At 35.0% G+C, this 22,423-nt stretch overlaps 1 protein-coding gene across 1 annotated transcript in view; it reads left to right on the top strand.

The window, feature by feature from the left end:
* Positions 1 to 22,423, top strand: part of ABCA13 (ATP binding cassette subfamily A member 13) — a 424,450-nt gene that overhangs the window by 354,638 nt on the left and 47,389 nt on the right. The window contains 2 exon segments of the mRNA XM_032244250.1: positions 15,036 to 15,186; positions 21,925 to 22,059. Of these exon segments, the coding sequence (XP_032100141.1) occupies positions 15,036 to 15,186; positions 21,925 to 22,059 (286 nt within the window).

The following is a 22,423-nucleotide window of genomic DNA, read 5'->3' as shown; positions in this document are numbered from 1 at the left end:
TCCCATCTTCTGCCCCAGGGATTCTAAACTAATATAGGGAAAATGCATTCTGAAAGTAATATAATTATAAATACTTTCTACAAAACTACAAAACAAGCAAACAAATGAGACACCTATTACATTTTCATTTAACGTCACATTGGAGCAATTAATGTTATTGACATCTAAATTCTAAGATATCGTTTGTGATTGGGCATAGATGAGTTCAGTGAAATTTTGATTTCCAGTTATTCAAGTGGTTTTATCTCTACCTTGAGTAATTTACTGGTAACTCTAGAGTAGTGCTTAGGAAAGCCTTTCTTATCCCAATAGGGGTCTTTATTGCAGATGAAAATTCTAATATTTTAATGGTTTAAGTATACTCTTAGTTATTTTAAAATGTATAATTAAGTTATTATTGACTACCCTGTTGTGCTATGAAATATTAGGTCTTATTCATTCTTTATAACTAGCTCTTACACCCATTAATCATCCCCACTTCCCTCCCCCAACACAAACTACCCTCCCCAGCCTCTGGTAACCATTCTTCCATTCTCTGTATCCATGAGTTCAGTTGTTTTAATTTTCAGCTCCCACAAATAAGTGAGAATATACAAAGTTTGGCTTTCTGTACTTGATTTATTTCACTTAACACAATGACCATCAGCTCCATACATGTTGTTGCAAATGACAAGATTTCATTCTCTTTTATGGCTGAATAGTACTCCACCGAGCATATGTGCTGCATTTTCTTTATCTATTAATCTGCTGATGGTACTAGTTTACTTTCAAATCTTAGCTATTGTGAACAGTGCTGCAATAAATATGGGAGTGCAGATATCCCTTTTATGTGTTGATTTCCTTTCTTGATTGCTAGGTCCTGTGGTAGCTCTATTTTTGGTTTTGAGGAAATTTCAAACTTTTCTCCATAGTGGTTGTACCAATTTACATCCCTACTAATGGTGTATGAAGGTTCCCTTTTCTCTCCATCCTCTCCAGCATTTGTTGCTTGTTGCCTGTCTTTTGGATAAAAGCTGTTTTAACCGGGGTGAGATAATATCTTTTTGTAGTTTTGATTTGCAATTCTCTGATGATCAGTGATTTGGGGAACCTTTTCATATACCTGTTTGTCATTTGTATATCTTCTCTTGCAAAATGTCCATTCAGATCTTTTGCCCATTTTTAAATCAAATTATTAGATTTTTCCTGTAGATTTGTTTGAACTTATTATGTATTCTGGTTTTAATTCCTTTTCAGATGGATAGTTTGCAAATATTTTCTCCCATGCTATGGGCTGTCTCTTTACTTTGTTTGTTATTTTTTTTTCCTGTGCAGAAGGTTTTTAACTTGATGTGATCCCATTTATCCGTTTTTGCTTTTGGTCACCTGTGCTTGTGGGGTATTAATCAAGAATTTTTTACTCAGACCAATGTCCTGGAAAGTTTTCCAAAGTAATAGTGATAGTAATTGTTCATCCTAAAACTGACAGGCATAAAGTTGTGATTTTGATATAATTTGTTTCCTGTAAATATGGTAGATGGTTGCCAAAATTATGTAGCATAAATAATATAAATATTTGGTATTATCCTCTGTAATGATACTAATATATTGTGATTTCCAAAAAGAATGATGATGCCTTATAACTTTGAGTTATTACATATAGGTATGTATCTGTATATATGTCTGTGTGTCTATACACACACACACACACACACACATATGCCTTGTGATGTTGCTTTAGCATTTGCATTTGGCATGATCATTTTAAATATTTTTAAATTTGCAATGCATGTCCATGGTATAAATATCCAGGCTACAAAAAGCTACAGTCAAGGTGCGTCAAAGGCATTGAAAGGTAGAATTTTTCCCAGTCATGCAGCATTTCTCTTCACAGATTTCTTGTTTAGTTTTGTGTGCCTTCTATTAGTAGATATGTGTTACGGTAAGGAGGTTGTGAGAAGGAGTTGTTCTTTAGCATATTCTTTCTGATTTCTAAATAGTAATTCATCACTGTTTGCCAGTCTGTGAGGTCAGTTTGGGTTGTTTATATTTCCTGAAGAAGAGGAGAGTTGAAGGCTAGAGTGGAAAAGTATTGGGTACCTAGTCAGAGTGGGAAAATGTGTCTTTAAGGCTCTCCCTCACTTCTCCCATAACAAGGTCTCAGCAGAGATGAAAAAAGACCCAGATAACGAGATAAGAATGAAGTCACTGGGCTAGAAATGCCAATACATGTAAGAGCATGACTGGGGAGCCTGAGACCTTGACTGGGACTTCTTTCAGAGGCTTCAGTGCATTGGATGTGCACCAAGTCTGATAGAGGAAGGGCAACTTTCCCCATGAGGCCTGTCAGGTACAGATTTTGTAACGGCCTATGGTCAGGCCTGAAAAGTTGAATAAGTCTTTAACTGGGAGCTAGACGCCTCAAATACTCCCCACCCCAATCATGTTTAATTATATCTGTATATGGTCTAGCTTTTGTTGCTTTTGTTGACTGCTCGTGTGTGTGTGTGTGTGTGTGTGTGTGTGTGTGTGTGTTGCACAGCCTCATCTTTCTTACTGTAATTTGGAGGATTTGTAGTCTGTGTTTAGCTTCTCTGGTTTCCTCTACAAATATAACTCTATATAATTCTTGGTTTCCTACTTCTTTCTAGGGACTATATTAAATCCTCAGTATAAACAATAGCAATGCTATTTCTTTTGGAAAATCAGCATGGCATGATTCTGCAAGTGAGAATTGGACCTACAGCCAGATGTTCTGGGTGTAACTTACCTCTCAGATATATATTAGCATATTGATTTGGATTGATTTGGGACATTGTAGCTGTCATATATGGACCCGAATTCTGTCCCTGCTTAAATTTGTAAAATAATGGTAGTCTTATTTAATCAATTTTTTAGAGGTAAAATACATTAGAATCTTTGAAAGACACTGACAGCTTTAAAGAATACTGTAAAATTGAGTCATTATCATCTATGGCTACTGGTTATCAATGGCTTATCAAGAAAAAAATGAAGTTCTTTTTCTGACAGCTGTAGTTTCTACTTTTTTAGTAATAATTATTCTGAGCGTATTTTGATACATAATGTAGTAAAATAACCTGTGCTCACATAAGATTTTTTTTTTAGATATCCCTTTAGGAAAATAAGAATCTTAGTAAGTTTACCTGCCTTTGCTTAAATAAAAATATCAGTCAGGTAGAGAATCGTTGTACTCAATCTGTCATTTTCCTATAAATAGCAGTTTTGGTATTTCTTTATGTGAAAATTTCTTATATAATTTAAAAAGTTAAATGTATCCAACATTAGAAAAATTTGAAATACTAAAGTTTAAAAATCCTTCCTGATAACATCTATTATGGAATTAATGCATTTAAAATTTCTGAATATACATATATTTGAAAAATACTACAAATATATGTAAGCTATATTACGGACACTTGTTATGTGAATTAGTGGCTCTCATATTTGCTATCCAGATTCTTTAAAACTTACCAATGATTTGCTTGATCACTGACACTGACTTTGTGGAGGAATTAGATTTGGTAAAGGAGTTCTGAGAAAACTTAAGCTCCTGTTTTTCTGGGTAGTTTTTAAAACTGAATCTGTGTGTGTGTCATAAATTCAGACACCAAATGAAAGAAACATTAAATGAAAATTCTGAGTGACAGTAGAACAGGTGATAAACCTAAGCCACCATTCGTTCTTAAAAGCATGTCTTTGATATATTAGTCTCTTCCTCCAATAAATTATTAAGTGGGAATATTGGCAGCTGCTATGCACAGAGCATATGTGTAATTTAATGAGCTGTATTTTTGTTGGAAGTTTGTAACATTTTCTTCTTGGGCAAGAACAAAAAAAATCTCAGGAGTAAGAAAATATAATTGTGTGTTAATTTTTCTGTTTTGAAAAGATGTAATTTAATCAGATTTGTGGTGTCTCCCTTAGCCAAATACAAAAGGAAGAAAGCGAATAAAACTTATTGCTTAAGTCCCTAAATGACTATGTTCTCTTATGTTGCAATTGTACTGATGTTTAAATACTAATCTAAAATACCTGAGAGAACTTCACTTGTATTAGTGTGTGTGTGTATGTGTGTGTGTGTGTGTGTGTACCTTTAAACCAGGAGAATAAACTTACTTTACCTTTCAGAGGAGAAGGTAAAAACATATTCCTGATTCATATGTAAGAAATAAAGCAGCATGAGAGCATCCTGATTTTTCTAAATCAGTGTCAAGCTGTCATGGAGAATACACTCCCTGAAGCTGTCTTTAGATTCAGTTTCTTTGATTTGGGTCACAGGCTCAGGGCCTTCTCCTAAAAACAGATGGCTTGTCTCCAAGAGCCAACAAGACCAGCAGACAGGAGCATGTGACGTTCCTGTTAACACACAGAAACAGATCATATATTCAGAATCCAGTCACTTGATGAAAGGGTAAATGGTAAATTGGAGGTTAACCTTGCAATAAAGTGTGGACAGTGGCAGTAGAAAATTCAGCAGTTTGGAAGCAAATGAATTTAAAATACTAACTGGAAAGCAAATCAGATCAGGACCTGTTTTGTTTCTCATTGACCTCCTTTCACATTTTACAGACTGCTGATAATTTAAAGGAAATTAAATGCCTGCAGTGAGAAGGTTCTTGATTTGGCAAAGACCCCTCAGAGTGCTCAAACATTTTATTTAATTTCCAAAATTTCTTGATCTGCTATGTCATTAACTAAAGGGAGAGAAACATCTGGTCAAGGTGCATCATGACAAAAACCACTTGAAGCTCACTTTTGTGTCAGACCCAGCACAAAAAATTTCTTGCCTTTCCAAGTGGTGCTGAAGCATAAAGCCTACAGTTATGACTTTCACTGTTCGGTTAAGATAACTGAAATGCAAATATATGGAAGCTGTAAAATGGATGTGAGCATTTTCTAATAATATCAATATGATTGACAGTGATTTTGATTAAGGAGGTGTTGGTTAGCATCTCACAGAGATAGATTAGAAGATTTATATAGATGAGCTCACTTCTTCTAGGTCAGTCAGAATGAGCTCTGGTTTAGATATTAAACTCTTGCCATACTGAAAAGCTTTATTATCATATGACCTCCTTCTGTATGCAAATCTGCACAAGGCTGTACCCACTTACTGCTTCCTACTGGATTATAATAAGACACCATGGAAAATGGGTCCTGTTCACTTAAACTTACTTGTCAGGTTGGTCTTCATAGATTCTTATTTTCCTCAAAATTCAAATAAAGAAATTTAGCTATTCACAGAGCAGCAGATATTTAAGCTAATAAAATAGAGCACAGGAAATCACGGTACCGTTTGTCTTAACATGTCTTTAATATACTCTCTGAATACCGACCTCTCCTGTGGTCTAGCACACCCTGGATCCTCTCTGCAAACATTCTACCAAACTGCCTATAGTGATAGACATCAATGCTTAATAAAATCTACAGAATTAATACATATACTCTGTGCAAAAGTTGAGTGAGGTGATTTCCACTAACTGCAAAGCAAATGTTTTAATTGTACAGCATGCAGAAGATACCCTGCTCTGAAAGTGAAAGAAAAGGTTCTGCATTTGTTTCCATTATGAAGTCATGCCCTTAGTTTAAAAATATAACTTAAGCAATTAAAAATTAGGCAGCATTCATTCAGCTGGATGATGTGCTGCTTTGAAGGCAGAAAGACCTTTTCCATTGTTGAATCCCTGTATTCCCAGAGTGCTATAATTCCTGTTTTGAAGTTGAAAGATATTGAGTAGAAAAAATGAGTATGGACCTTGGCCAGTGCAGAGAATGGAAGGCAAAGAATATTTGAATATGTATTCCATATCTTTATATGTTTTACAATGTTTAAAATCTGTATTATATGTCTTTAAATTGTCATAGAGCTCATTAAGATTGGGGAGTAGTTGGTAGGAGACCATTCAAACAAATTTTAGCACAACTTATGTAAAACCTTTGTAAACATGAAAATTTGTGCTAGATGATTTATGAATTAATGTGTGGAGATTACCAACATTTAAAAAATATCAACTTAAACAATGAGATATATAATAGTCATAAATCATAAATATATGAGTTGACAAACTTTTATAACTATCATCAGGAGAGAGACCTTTGGCAGACCCCTGAGAAACTCCCCTGATGACCCTGTTTAACTCAAACACTATTCTGGTTTGCTTTTATTACCATAGGTTAGTTTTACTTGGTGGTGAATTTTATATAAATGGGATCATACAGTTTGTATTTTTACATGAGTGATTTTTTCCTAAAAGTCATATTTGTGAAATGCATTTATATTGTCACATGTTACAATAATTTTATTTTTATTAATATTGACTGCCATTTGTTATGAACAAATCCTGATACACATAGAAATGAAATTGCTTCCATAGAGCACGTGTGTGTTTAGCTTTTGTAAATACTGGTAGCGTTTTGATTAACTAAGATATAATTCACATACCATGAAATTTACACTTTTTTAAATGTAACAGTTCAGTGATTTTTACCGTATTCATAAAGCTGTACAATAATTTCCACTATCTAATTTTAGAACGTTTTCATTCCTTTGAAAAGAAACCTTATGCCAATTAGCAGTCATTCCCTATTGCTTCCCCCCACCTCACCAGTCTTCATCAACCATTAATCTACTTTCTATCTTTATGGATTTGAATATCCTGGAAATTCCATATAAATAGGTTCATACAGTAATTTCCTTTTATCTCGAATTCTTTTACTGTTTTATTATAAAAAAGTATTGGACTTTGTCAAATTCCTTTTCTGTATTTAATGAGATATGTGGTTTTTGCATTTTATTACCATAGTATAGATAATTGGTATAATCAACACATGATTGATTTTTAGATATTAAACCAACTTTAAATTCCTGGAGTTAATTATACTTGAGCATAGTGCCTATTTCTCTTTATATGGGTTGGATTAGATTTACTTGTATTTTGTTGAGGATTTTTAAACATCTGTTCATAAGAAATACCATTATATAGTTTTCTGTCATATCTGGTTATGGTATCAGGATGATACTGACCTTAATTAGTTTGGGAATTTTTTTTCTCTTCTACTTTTTGAAACAGTCTAGAAACGTTAGTGTTAATTCATCTTTAAATGTGTGGTAGAACTAACCAGTGAAACCAGTTGGTACTGGATTTTTATTTATGAAAAGGTTTTTGGCAGTATTTCTATTCTTTTTTATCATAATTGCTAATTCAGCATCTTTACTTGTGGATCTGTTTAGATTTTCTTTTTCTTATTTGATCACTTTCAATAGTTTGTGTCTTTCTAGGAATTTGTCCATGTTTTCTAAATTTCTTAGGATTTTGGCATATGAATATTTGGACTATTTACTTAAAAAATTTTCCATTTATTTAAGATTGGTAGAAATGTTTTATTTCTTATTTTAGTAATTTTAATATTTTTGTTCCCTTTTGTTGGTAAATGTAACTGAGTTTGTAGGGTTCATTGATTTTAAAGAATCACGTTTTGAGTCTATTTTCATTATTATTTTTTCTTCCCTGTTTTATTTACTTCTGCTCAAATCATTATTATTTTCTTCATTCTGTTTTTTTTAGGCTTAGTTTGCTTTACTTTTTCTAATTTCTTAATGTAAATGCCTAGGTTATTGTTCTGACATCTACGTTTAGAAAAATAATACAGATATTACAGCTATATCTTTCTCTTTATGCACCTTTGTAGCTGAATACCATGTTTTGGTATGTTGTGTTTTTATTTTCATTCATTTCAAAGTATTTTCTAATTTTCTTTTTTATTTCTTCTTTGACCCATTGATTACGAAGGAGTATGTTGTTTAATTTCTACACATTTGGGATTTCCCAAAATTTGCTTCTGTATTGGCTTTTAATATTTCAGTCCATTGTAGTCAAAGAACATACTCTGTATGATTTAACTTCTTTTCATTTATTGAGGGTTTTTTTTTTTTTTTTTTTAATGGAATCTTGCTCTTTCACCCAGGTTGGAGTGCAGTGGCATTATCTTGGCTCACTGCAGCCTCCACCTCTCTCATTCTAGTGATTCTCCTGCCCCAGCCTTCTAAGGAGCTGGCATTACAGGCATCTGCCACCATGCCTGGCTAATTTTTGCATTTTTAGTAGAGAGTATTTTTCACCAGGCTGGTCTTGAACTTCTGACCTAAAGTGACCCACCTACCTTGGCCTGCCAAAGTGCAGGAATTACAGGCTTGTACCACTGCACTCAGCTATTAAGTTTTTTTTTTTTTTTTTTTTTTTTTTTTTTAAAAATATAGCCACACATTTGTTCTATACTGGAGAATTTCTTATATCTATGTGCATATATATATATATATATATATATATGAGAAGAATGTGCATTCTGCTCATTTTGGATGGAGAGTTCTGAGTCTCTATAGTTGCTTAGGTCTAGTTCTGTTGTGTTGTTCCAATCTCATATATTTTTGTTGATCTTCTAGCATAGTTATTCTAGGAAATATTGAATATGGTGTATTAAACTTTCTATTATTGTTGAATTGTCTATTTCTCCCTTTAATGCTGTCAGCATTTGCTTTGTGTGTTGTGAGGCCTCATATGTTTTTACGATTAGTCTGTCTTCCTAAGGAATTGATCCTTTTATTGTTATACGATTTTTTTGTTTTGTTTTTAGTAACAATATTTTCTTCAAGGCTATTTTGTTTTACATTAGTAGAACCACCTCAGCTCTCTTTTGGATACTGATTTCATTATATATCTTTTGGCGTCCTTTTACTTTTAAACTATTTGTGACTTCTAAAGTGCATATTTTATAGACAGCATACAGCATACAGTTCAATCATTTAAAAAATCCAATCTATGAATGTGTTAAATGGTAAAATTAATTCATAATTATGTGGTAATTACATTAAATGTAAATGAGCTAAATAATCTAATTTCTGAGATAGTAGGATTGGGTTTCACCATTTTACTATTTGCTTTCTATATTTCCTCTATATTTTTCATTCCTCTTTTCTTCTATTACTGCCATCTTTTGTGCTAGATAAGTATTTTCTAGAACAACATTTTAAGTCCTTATTGTGTTTTTTTGCTGTATATTTTTGCGAGTTATTTTCTTAGCAGTTTTCCTGGGGATTGTAACTAACATTTTGAGTTAAAATCCTCTAATTTAGATGAATACCCACTTATTTCAACAATTTATAAAACTGTGTTTCTATATAGCTCCTCTCCCATTTATGCTATTAATATTGCAAATTACATTTTTATAGATTGTGTGCTCGTCAGCATTGATTTTTAAATTATTCTATTATAAAAGTGCATTTAACTAAAATTAAAAAAGGGATTACAAGCAACATGTACATTTATTTTGTCATTTATATTTCTTTAATCAGTAATCTTAACCAGTGCTTTTTGTTTTATGTCATTATGTGGATTCATGTTATTGTTAATACTTTTCATTTCAGCTTAAGGACTTCCTTTAGTATTTTTGAGGCAGTTCCACCAACAACAAAGTCTCTCAGTTTTTGTTGAGCTGTGAATATCTTAATCTCTCATTCAATTTTAAAAGATAGTCATTTCTTCTTTGATATAGACTTCTAGGCTAGCTTTTTTTTTTTTTCTTTTAACCTTTCAACACTTTGTGTATGCCATCCTTACTGTGTTCTGGCCTCTGTGATGTCTATTAAGAAAGCAACTACTAAGCTTCCTGGAGACTTTTTGTGCATTATGAGTCATTCTCTCATTGCTGTCATGATTCTCCCTTTGTCTGAAGCCTTCAACAGTTTGATTATGATTTGTCTAGGTATATATATTTTTTGTATATATTATACACATAAGGATCTCATTCCTGAACATATGCAACATTATTATTTTCTTTCAATCTTTAAAACTTTCTTTTACTTGCCTTATTGTACTGGCCAGCACTGACATTACAATGTTAAATAGAAGAAGTGGTAATGGGGACTTTACTTTTGTTTTTGATATGAAGGGAAGACTTTAAATATTTTAAGATTAACATAGGCTGGGTACAGTGGCTCATATCTGTAATCCCAACATTGTGGGAGGCTGAGGTGGGTGGATCACTTAAGATTAGGAGTTCAACACCAGCCTTCCTAATGTGGCAAAACCCCATCTCTACTAAAACTAATAATTTAAAAAAATTAGCTGGGCCTGGTGGCACATGCATGTAATCCCAGCTACTTGCGAGGCTGAGGCATGAGAATTGTTTGAACCCTGAAGGCAGAGCTTGCAGTGAGTCGAGATCATGCCACTGCATTCCAGCCTACGTGATGGAGTGAAACTGTCTCAAAAAAAATAAATAAAAGTAAATTTTTATTATTAACATAATATATAGTTTCTATGGTCTTGGCATACATACTTTTAAAAATCAAATTAAGAAAATTCTTTTATATTTCTCTTTCTGGCTTGTAGCTTTTTTTTCAAGTTTTTACTTTTATTTGTTTATTTTTATTAAAAAATGTATTTAGAGACAGGGTCTTGCTCTGTCACCTAGGCTGGAGTACAGTAGCATGATCATAGCTCACCACAGCTTCAAACATCAGGGCTCAAGTTATCTTTTTGCTTCAGCCTTCTAGTAGTTGGGACTAGATGCACAGTTATTTTTATAAGCAATAAAATTTTAACATTTTACTATTTTTTCTCATCTTTTCTTTATACTTTTAGTATACTATGTCACATTAAATAATTTTTGAATTTTACTTTAAAAATATTGAATTCATGGATAACATTGACTTGGTCAAGTGTTAATACCCCTTTTATATATCACTTGATTTAATTGAGTAATAATTATTAAAATTTTGTGATGACTATTATGAGAAATTATCTTGTGATTTTACTTATTGTAACGCATTTGCCGGGTTTAATTGTCAATGAATAATGGCCTCAATAAGTAACTTGAAAATTGTTTCCAGCCTTTCTAGTTCCCAGAATAGTATGATCCATGTAATTTTTACATATATATTTCAAAGAATGCTCTAATGAATGCCTTTGGGTCTGAATTTTAAAAACAATTTTAATGATTCAGTGTCTTTTTTGAATTAGAAATTTTGAGGCTATTTCCTCTTTTTTTGGTATGTTGTATTTTAAGGAATTTTTCTATTCCATCTAAATTATTACATTTCTATGTAGAAATTTGGTGTATCATATACTAACATTTTATTTTTAATATCTATCTTAAGTGATATTGTTAGTATTTTTGAAATTGGTATTTTATCAAATTATATTAATGTTTCTATATATTACTGTGTTTAAAGTACTCTATTACTGTCTTAATTTTGCTTGTTATAACTTTCCAGCTCTAAAATTTTTATTTTATTTTTAATATAGATTTCAGTTTTCTGATGTAATTCACCTCTTTTTCCTCCTTTTTGTTCATTTATTAATTAAACTATGTTAAAATCTCTGTCAGATAACTCCAATATCTGTATCATTTGTGGGGTTTTTTAATTTGTTTTTTATCTCAGTTTTTAAAATGATTGATGTATTCATTTCTTAGGACTACTGTAAAAATATACCATTGGCTTTAAGCAGTGGCTCATGCCTGTAATCCTAGTAGTGCTTTGGGAAGTTAAGGTGGGAGGATCATTTGAGGCTAGGAGTTTGAGACCAGCCTGGGCAACATAGCAAGACTCCATCTCTACAAAACAAAGCAAAACAACAACAACAACAAATGTTTAATTAGGCAGGCCTGGTGGTGCATGTGTGCAGTCTAAGCTACTTGGGAAGCTGAGATGGGAGGATTGCTGGAGCCCAGGAGTTTGAGGCTGCAGTGAGCTGTGACTGCACCACTGCACTCCAGCCTTAGCTACAGAGTGAGACTCCATCACAAAGCAACAACAAGAACAACAAAACACAAACTTAGTGGCTTAAACCAGGAAAATTTACTCTCTCATGCTTCTAGAGGCTTGAAGTCTGAGATCAAGCTCTTGCCAGCGTTAGTTCTTACTGACTGCTGTGTGGGAGGGATCTGCTCCAGGCCTGTCTCCTTGGCTTATAAATGGCTATCTTCTCTCTCTGTGTTTATGTAGGCTTCCCTCTATGTATGTGTCTGTGTCCATATTTTCCCTTTTTAAAGGACATCAGTCATACCAGATTAGGGCCCACCATAGTAGGCTCATTTGAATTAGATTTTCCCTGTGACGTGTTATCTTCAAATAAGGTCATACTCCAAGGTATGGGGAGTTAGGAGTCTAACATGATTATTATTATTGCTATTATTATTATTTTGGGTGGGACATAATTCAACCCATAATAACTGATAAAGTTTGATTGAATGAAAACATTTAGAGACTCTGGATGATTCTGTTTTCCTTCAAAGAGAATTCTATTTATCTTTGATATGGAATTAGAATAGATAAATTTGTCTCAGAAAATTTATCTCAGAAAATGAGATGATCTTATTATTTTTTTAAAGAGCTGGTCTATTTTTTTGTATTTCCTTTGGCTTCGCTGTTGAGTGGCCCTTATTAAAAGCCATGGTTATTTACCAGAGTCCCAAAACCTGAATGTCTGCTTAATGACAGTTTACTTACTTGTTAGATTCTTAGAGTTGTGTCTTGATTTCCTTCTTCAGTTATAGGCCTGCATTGCTCATACATTAATGAACATTTCAAGAATGAGACACCTGTAGTTACAGAGTTTCTCTTACTTTCCTCCCTCTGGATTTTGGCCCCTCAAGTCCTATCTGCTGTGGTAGCCCTGAACCTCAATTTTCCTCTCTTCTGAAGACTAATAACAGCTTTGTTTGCCTCCTTTGCCTTTTAGCAGTCACTTTCTCCATAGTATCACTACTTCTTTCTCATTTTATGTGTGACTAATACTTCAAGGAAAAACAAACAAAACACATGTCTCATCTCCGTGAGTTTTTCTTCTTTTTGGGATTTGAATCTTTAATTCCTAGTCTTTAAATAGATTTTTCTGCATTTTATCCAGCTGTTCCATTGTTTTATGGGCTATTGAAAACGACTCCCATTTTAGCTTCAATTCTGATAATAAAGCACAAGGATAATATAGCACATGGATGGTATGTTTGAAGCCATAGATAATATATACATTAACATTTATAAATATTCCCTTATACAGACAATACTTGAAACTTGAATTTCTAGTAGACTTTTTTTTTTTTGCATAACACATATAAACATTTTGCGGTACATACTTACACTTGACATTTATTCACTGTCTATCTGAATTACAAATGTAAGTGGATATTCTGTATTTTCTTCTGGCAATCTTGCTCTCCTTACGAGAATGCATAAACAATAATGCATCAGAATAATTATGGTACAAAAACTGACTGGAGCACTATGTCAAGATTGTAACTAAAAATTATACATGAATATTTTATTATTTAAGTATAAGGGAATGCTTTTTTAACAGTTGATACTCTAATGACTTAAAGGCTTAAATTTTCTGATATAAATGTGGAAACTTTCATAACACACGTACTAGCTAAATTTGAAAGACAGGAAAATATGGATGCAATAGGAACTAAAATGAAGGAAATTAAGATCCGTGATAGGCAACACAGTATGGAAGAAGAAAAAAATCTAAAGAATGACATTACCTGACTTCAAAATTTACTATAAAGGCACACTAATTCCCAGAGCTAGTCCCACACCAATGCAGTCAACTGATAGATGGCAAAAGAACAAAGGCAATCATGTGGGGAAATAATCATCTGTGCAACAAATGGTGCCAAACAAATGGTCGTCCACGTGCCACACAATCAGCCTGGGAACTTAACTTATACCTGTGACAGAAATGAACTCCAAGCAGACCTACGACCTGACTGTAAAATGCAAATTATAAAAGTTCTAGAAAATAACATAGGAGAAAATCTAGGTGACCTTGGATTTGACAATAGCTTTTTAGATACAATATCAAAAGCATGATCCATAAAAGAAAATGTTGGTAAGTTTGACTTCATTAAAGTGTATTTCTGCTCTGTAAAAGACACTGTTGAGAGATTAAAAAGTCAATCCATAGCTGGGAAAAAATTTTTTTTGCAGGCCCATGTCTCATAAAAGACTTGTATACAAAATACACAAAGAATCCTTAAAATTAAACAATAAGAAAACACACAGTTAAAACATGGGCAAAAGATGTGAACAGATGTCTCGCCAAAGAAGACAGATGCAAATAAGTTCATGATAAGATGCTCAACATCATTTGTCATTGGATAATTGCAAATTAAAGCAACAATGTAATACATCTATATACCTAATAGAATGAATAAAATACAAAACACAGACAATACCAAATGTTGACAATAATGTGGAGCAATAGAAACTCTCATTTTCTGCTGATGGGAATTCAAAATGGTATAACCACTTTGGCTGACAGTTTGGCAGAATCTTATAAAACTAAATATAGTCTTTCCATCTGATTCAGCAATACATATTAATAAGAAAATAAAGCAGTTTATGTTCAAACTTTTATTTTCTTATTAATATGTATTAATTTACAGGAGTTTCACACAAAAAATAAAACTCAAGTAGCTGGCCAGGTGATTGAGGCTTATGTACCCTATAAGGCTAAACAAGGGAAAAAGGATTTGGGGATCTGGGCAGGGGATGCCAGCTATGGGAAAGTGACGGGAGAAAGTGTATGGTAAATTAGGGTTGTCTCTAATTCAACCCTAATTGAAGGGTTGCAGATAAGAGTCTCTCCAGTTCAGAGTTATCTGGCAAAGTAGCTCTCTTTCTGGTAGGGAGACATCTTTACAAATGAAAATTTACTTTGTAAATGTGAATTTCCTTTTCAAAGGAAGACATTTATACTCAGTTTTTAGGCAGTTAAGGAGAGGTAAAGAGCTTTTCCTGTGTCTTCTAGTTCTCATTTGCCTTTAGGTCAAAATAATCCATATGCCAAAGAGGCATATTTTGGGGTGACTTCTTGTATCCTTTATTTCTCATGAATTGAACCTATTCTTGTGAGATGAACTAATTGTTTTAAATAAACTTCTGTGGGCTTGTTACTGATGAGCAGCATTTTAAAAATGGGGTGATGCCAGTTTGGGAAGTTGCTGTTCTCAGCTTGTGCTGCTTCTCTCTGCAGAGACACCGTGGACCTGTCTTCTGCTGGCGCTGCAGGCATGCTCATTGGCTACTGTCCACAGCAGGATGCCCTGGATGAGCTTCTGACTGGTTGGGAACATCTCCATTATTACTGTAGCTTACGCGGGATTCCAACGCAGTGCATCCCTGAGGTAAATGTCCCTAGGGTCTTATAGATAAAGGGACCCATTGAGGAATGCTTAATGGCCACCTCTGGCTCCAAGGGAGCTCTCTCACCCTATGAGGAGAAGGAACTGTAGTATCAGATAAACTTACCTGCAAGAGATTTTTCAATATAATTATACTGAAGAAAACGTTAAATATATTTGCCTTATTTACATTATGTTTGAAATGTATCTGTGTGAGGCAGTCATGTAGTAGAAGTTAAAGCATAAATACATCATTTATAGCTTTGTATCCTGCTTGCTGTTTTTTTCTCTCTAAAGACTTTTTACATTTACTGAACTATTTGTATTCAGGAAGAAATATAAACTCTGTATTTTCAGGGCTTATGAAGGAGTGGGCACAAAATATGTGTGGAATCGTTGGAAGGGTTGACTTCCTGATGGACAGATTTCCTGTCCGTGACTTCCTGATGGACAGAGTGGATAGACAGATTTCCCTGCCAGGGGATTCCTTTCTAGGTGGCCTTAGGGAAATGAAGGAGTGGCAGAAACTGCAGATCCCATATCCCCCATGCCCCGCATCACTGCCTGTGACAGGAGTGAGGCAGGTGGAGCAGTGAGAGAGCAAGAGACAGATGCCACTTCCCCTGTATGAGGAGAGGTCAGCGAAGCAGAGCAGACAGCTTTGATTGACAGCTTAGGACGTTGTACCGTGAGCCACCAAAATTGCAGTTATTTAAACACATTTTTACCTTTTCTGCACCTCATTATAGAAAGTCTGGGGTGCGTGCTCATTGGATTTCTGGATTCTGAACTAGAAGCAGAAATAAGTGGCTTCTATGATGTATTTACAATTCGATTCTGTGGGAGACGGAACATTCTAGGACTCACAGGAGATAAGACTAATAGCCTTCACCTTTGCTGGTCCATGAACATACATTCTCTGTTGTGTTTATATAATCTGTCAGCCATTGTTTCTTATGCTTCTAACTTTAAATGAAACTAAGTAGAATGCCTGCACCTCATTGTAAAGACTCTGGTCCCTTTTCCCATCGCCCATCTTAATAAAGCAAAGATAAATGACCACTTCACAGAGACCTGCGTTGTAGTTGAACAGTTACTGGACTCCAGGACTAATTGTTGGCTCAATTTTTAATCAGTGTTCATCTCTGTCCGCTCCTCCTTGTTAGTTTTTGATGAAAGAGGCGGGTTCTTGGCAAAGGCGTTAAGCTGGTGCCTTTGTTTTTCGACGGAAACGTGCTTATGAAAAAGCTCTCATTAATATAGTAAGGATTGGTGCTTTCTGTCCTTCAGGGCAATTGTGTCTTGATACTCAGCTATCTTACAATTTTGTTTTTCTGAGCTGTTCTACCAAGAAAATTTATTTAAATGGTAACCAATTAGGAACTAGCTTCGTTTCGTTTGTAAAAGCTGAAACTGATTTGACAGACAGTATTGCAACTTGCTCTTGTTTCTAAGATGTCAACACACTTTTGCATCTGTTCCCAAAGGAGTTAGCTCCTTTTCTGGAAAAATTCTGTCTCCTGTGTATTTGGGGAATATTTAAGTTATAGAACAGGCATATCCATTCTGAGGTACTTATCACAAGATGACCAGAAAGAATTATTATAAAATAATGGAAAACAATAGTTTTATCTTTCAGTATTTATTACATGTCAGGTTCTGTTCTAAGTATCTTACAGCAACTGTATGAAGTAGATGCTTATTTCCTCTTAAGAAACTGAGAATTAGACACAGTTTAATTGAGACACAGAGACACAGGAAAACTGAGACACCAGAGAAATTAGGCAACTTACCCACATTCACATGGCTAGTATTTGGCAAGGTTTTGCTTTGAAAAAATATAAACCAGCTCCAGGGTACAAGTTCTTAAGACATTACTCTGACATTTAGTTTATTCATGTTGTTTGTTGTATAAGATGGAATTCCTGGTGGTATCAACAGTTCAGTCTTATTTTTAATACCCCTGTGGTGGCCAAAGAAGTGGGAACTGTGTGGGGTTAGTGCATGACTTCTCTAACATGGAGCTCCTCCTGCTGATTGGCTTTCCATTGGGCTGGAGTTGGGCTCGGCATGTATGCTTCACCTCCAGGTTTTCAGAACTCATAGATATGGGGGTAATCTTTAGACATATCTGCTGCTCACCTTGGTTGTTTCCTTCAGGCTGCCATCTATTTTCATTGTAACATGGACAGCTACCATTGTATGCTCTATGATTCTAGTGGAAGACTCCTTTGTTCAGCCTCATAGCCCCTTCTCCTCCCTCCCTGGGACCCTCGGAGCCCATGCCTTGGCTGAGCCAGCTCACCTGTGCTCCACTTGCTGGTCATTTCTGTGTATGGTCAAATTACTCACTTCTCCAACCTTTCAAAAGTTAGACAAGGTAAGAATAAGATGCCACTTGATAAAGCTTGAAATTAGGTTCGTCAAGTTAACATAATGATTTTCAATTTTCCCATGATTTACACTGCACAGTTTTATGCAGTGTACATATTTGAGCCTGAATTTAATTAACCTGATGAAAAATTTTACATGAAGTTCTATCATTTGGTTATTACCAAATCATGCAAGAGATAAGGGCTACATAGTCTGGGATGCTAGAGAAAATGTGTAAAAGTTGATCATACTAGGTAGTTTCAATGTTAGTGTCATACCAAAAAAAAAAAAAAAAAAAAAAAAAAAACAAACAATACTTCTAATTGGGAAGAGATTTGGCGAATTCTGCATTTTAATTCTCCCTGGTATAGAAGAGGTATGGCCCCTCATCATCTTAGTTTTATTAATACCTGTGCATCCCTACCAGGGAATATCCCTATTGTGTCTTTCATCTTTAAGTTTTCCTCCATTCACACAGTTTAGCTAGAAGGAGCTAGAAGTTATAAGATAGCAGGAATGGGGAAAGGAGGTCATCCTGAGGAAGGGCCAGGAGAAAACAATTCCATCTGAAATCCTTGGTTCCCTCTTCCTACTTTACTGCTCAGTTTGATCTTTAATCTCACGGAAAATGTTGACCTGTTCATTATGTGTTCTAGTAGAAACACTTTGGCCTTGGAGTCCAACAGATGCACGTGTGAATCTCCGGGCGATTTATTTTGGCTCCAATGATATGGATAGAAGCCCTATTATGTGCCAAACATGAATAAGCCCTGAGAATATGCATCCCAATGCAGTTTCCGTTCAAATGCATCTCAAAACAAATGCATCTCAAAATGAATGCTTCCCAATCTCTTGCCTTATGTGCGGTGCAACTTCTAGAGCTCCATGAGAGAAAAATACCAAACTGCAGGGAGAGATTCTGTGAACTTTTGACATTTTGTGATTTTAGGCATATTTTGTCAGCCAGGATTGCTAAGGCATTGCTTTTGCCATTACTTTGACAGTAGTGCTGAGTACAGAAAAGACTGTAGCAAAATACTTCTTATTAGGCTATCTTCAGTTATTTTCTGACAACATGACATTTAGAAAACATTGGATCAAACTATACATTTGTTCCTGTATACTCTGGAATCCTTCCTATGGTTAACTAATCCAGAATTTGCAGGCTGTAACGTTTAACCTTTTGTGAAATTGGGAAAACATGGCATATGTTTCCTAACTTCATAAAAATATGCAATAATAATTTGGCAAGTTCATTTAAAATGTATCTTGCATTCTCAGGTGCATTTCTCCAGAACCAGGTGCTTGTATTATTGTTTTTTTTTTTCATTTGTCAGTTTATCAGCTTTCATTTGTGTATTGCTAAACTTTGAGTAACATGGATGAGAGTAACTAAAAATGTGTTTCTAATACATGCACACACACACACACACACACACACATTTTCATTCTCTTTTTCTTGTAATAATTATAGATCTAAACATAACCAAAAGAATCACTTTCACAATTTGTCACTTTTGCCAGCCTCACCACTGTCAGTACAGCAGGTCCCTAAATAGGGTTGTTTAGTTCAACATTGTTTTATTACAATGATGGGAAAAGTAAAATTGATTTCTGCCAGTACCACTGTCAGAGAGGAGTTTGCACGCTTTCCCAGGTCTGCATACATTTTCTCTGGGTACGCTTGTTTTCTCTCATGTCCCAAAGCTGTGTACATTAGTTTCTTTGGTGCATCTACATTGAGCCCATGTGGATGAGTGTATGTGGGTGAGTGAGTGTACCCTGTGATAGAATGGCATGCTCTCCCGAGCTGGTTCCTGCCTTGTGCCCTGAGATTCCAGGATAGGCTCCAACCACCCTCAACCCTGAACTAGAATAATTGGGTAAATCATGTTTTTAGCTCACATTTATTTCAGTGTTCGCTATTAGAAGGGTTATTTTTATTTAGAAGTTTGGAGATGTTTTTGTGACCAGAAATATGCCATAGGAACTTAACTCTCGTTTCTACCAATCAGCTTATGGTAAAATTGGTTTCATTAAATGTTGATTCGGCTAAAGTGGTTTCCAAGAACATATAGATGTTATAAAGTAAGGACTGCATTGGCTTTTTTCTGACAAATAAATCTTTCTAACAGGGTCTACCTTGCTCTTACTTTTCTTCTCTTTTATGTGGACATGCACCTTATTTGCCAGGAAGCCTCCGTGGTTCCCTTCCTTCATCTCCCATATGAGTGTTTACCTAGCACTGATTTACATTTCTTGGCCATTCTTCTTTGAGAAAAATTTGGATGAAGATACATTACTACTTCTTTTATCTCTTTAATTTCGGAAATGCCAGGCACCTGTATTTCTTCGATTTTATGGCCCTTCCCTTTGTGTTTGTTGGCTTATGATGAATAAAATAATTTATCTTGATATTTTAAAATTTGCTTAAATGAATTTTTATTCAACTTGTGATAATTGAAATAATTGGTTTGAATGGAGCCAGGAAAAGGGATGATTCATATAAAACATTCTGGGGAAAATGATTTTACTTTCAATAAGACAAACTACCGGCCTTGAGATAATCTTTGGCAGATAGTAGGAGATTAAATATTTCATCTTTATGTATCTTTTGGGCCTTGAAATCTGCGTTTCCTAGAATTATGCTATTTTACCATAAGACCAGTCCTTGAGCCACTTCATTCATTTGTGATCTATTTTGAGGTGGCACAAATAAAGCCATATAACAATTTCTGTTGAAAGATTTTATTGGGAGGCATGATTATCCTAATATTTGTAGAGGTTCTTAACACTTCATTATCCTTGTTGTTATCCTAACTTTTATGCACTTGTCAAAAAGAGAATACGCATTAGTTTGAATTCATGTTTTATTCAGTTATTTGGGATTCACAATTATTAACCCATCTTCATAGACCTATAGAAGTTTTCACTCTTCTCCTAAATTTGAATTAAGATGTGATCTTGGTCAATTTGGCTATATGATGATATCGAAAAATGAATTTATATTAATACCTCTATGGTCACAAGAGTTAAATAAAATTGTTTGCAAAATTTTAAAATTACACTGAGTTGGAAACAAAAAGTTGCTTACCTTAGACATCAGGAAGAACTAATCCAGCACAGGAGACAGAACTGAAACAGAAAATATAGTGTGGTATAAATCACAATGGGAAACACTAAATAAAAGTGTTCTATAGACACATACAATACACAGAAGAGGGGACACATATACCACACAGAAGAAGCGACAGTTACATTTTCTGAGGGGAAATATGGGCTGGACCTTCAAGGATGTGGGATAAGATGGAAGGCAGGGAAGAATAAAGGAGCTGTGAACACCAGGCTCTTGGATACAGTCTGAATTCGCTCCCCTGTGGCTGGGAGGGGGAGGTTTGGTAAATGCTGCCACCATCTTTGGGGCTTAGTAAAATGTTTTTCAGCCATTGTAAATAAGAAACATGCCCCCATTCTCTTCCCCACCTCTAGTTACTTTATAAACCAAACTCTGAACTTGCAAACATAAAGAGTGGCTTCTCAGTGTCAAAGAGACATTTCCTTCCTTGTGTTAATATTGAAAATTCCCTCCAGCCATAAAAACAAAATCACATCCTTTGCAGCAGCATGGTTGAAGCTGGAGGCATCTTCCTAAGCAAATTAACATAGGAACACAATACCAGATACCATGTGTTCTCATTTATAGGGGGGACATAACATTGAGTACACGTGGACACAAAGATGGCAACAGTAGACACATGGGAATCCAAAAGTGTGGAGGCAAGGCATGGGACACGGGGTGAAAAACTGCCTGTTGGGCACTGTGCTCACTATTTGGGTGATGGATCATTAGAAACCCAAACATCAGCATCACATAATATACCCATGTAACAAACCTGCACATAGACCCCCTGAATCTAAAATAAAAAAATTAAAATAATAAAAAATAATTTTCTACCTCAGTTGTCTCCTCCCTTGAAGTTTTGACACCTCTGCCTATTAGTTTCATTCCCATTTATTTCCTTCTCAGTTTTCTTTTTGGCATACCCTTCTCTGCTCACCTCAACGTGGATATTTATCTGCACCTCCAACCTTGAGTGTGTTTTTTGCCCACCCTGCTCCCTGAACTCCAGATGTGATTATTCTGACCATTACTTAGATATCTGTCTCCAGCTACAGAAAACTCCCACCTGTTCACTCTCAATGACTGCCTACATGGTGAACGGGGATGTTTCAGGAGATATACCTGATTGTATGTGTGATGTTGGGCAGGGTTAGTGGGAGGAAGAAGCAGGAGTCAGGACGGAGACGAGGTGTCTGGTGGACACTTTGGTGAATGGCAGTGTGCACATAGACATTCCTCTCTTACAGGTTGCTGGAGACCTCATTAGGCGCTTACACCTTGAAGCCCACGCGGACAAACCTGTGGCCACCTATAGTGGGGGAACCAAGCGGAAACTCTCTACAGCCCTGGCCTTGGTGGGGAAACCTGACATTCTTTTATTGGTGAGTAGTGGAAATATCAGCAATATGTCAATGTCTTGGAATAAGACACATTGCATATGGATTTATAAACTGATTTTAACTGACTTTAAGAGTTTTTCTGGGAGGTAACTTCAGGACTTGCAAAGCTGGTTCATCGAACTAATAAACTGTTTTGCCAGAAGTCAGCATTTCCCAAACATCGTTTGAATTTTAAAGAAATAGAACGTTTATCTTTTGCTAGATTTGCTTGTATTTAACAAGTTGAAAATTCTATACAATCTTGACATTAAAACAGTGTTTTAAAAGATTATTAGAATTCATCTGTAATCTGAAAACCAATTATGTTTTCCTCTAGAATATTGCTTTTAAGTCTTTTTCTGTGTAC

Source organism: Sapajus apella, unplaced genomic scaffold (genome assembly GCF_009761245.1).
Source record: "Sapajus apella isolate SASKATOON/1434 unplaced genomic scaffold, GSC_monkey_1.0 scaffold54, whole genome shotgun sequence".
In the NCBI taxonomy this organism is placed as follows: domain Eukaryota; kingdom Metazoa; phylum Chordata; class Mammalia; order Primates; family Cebidae; genus Sapajus; species Sapajus apella.
The sequence above is the reverse complement of the archived record's forward strand: the minus strand, read 5'-3'. Positions and strand labels throughout refer to the sequence as shown.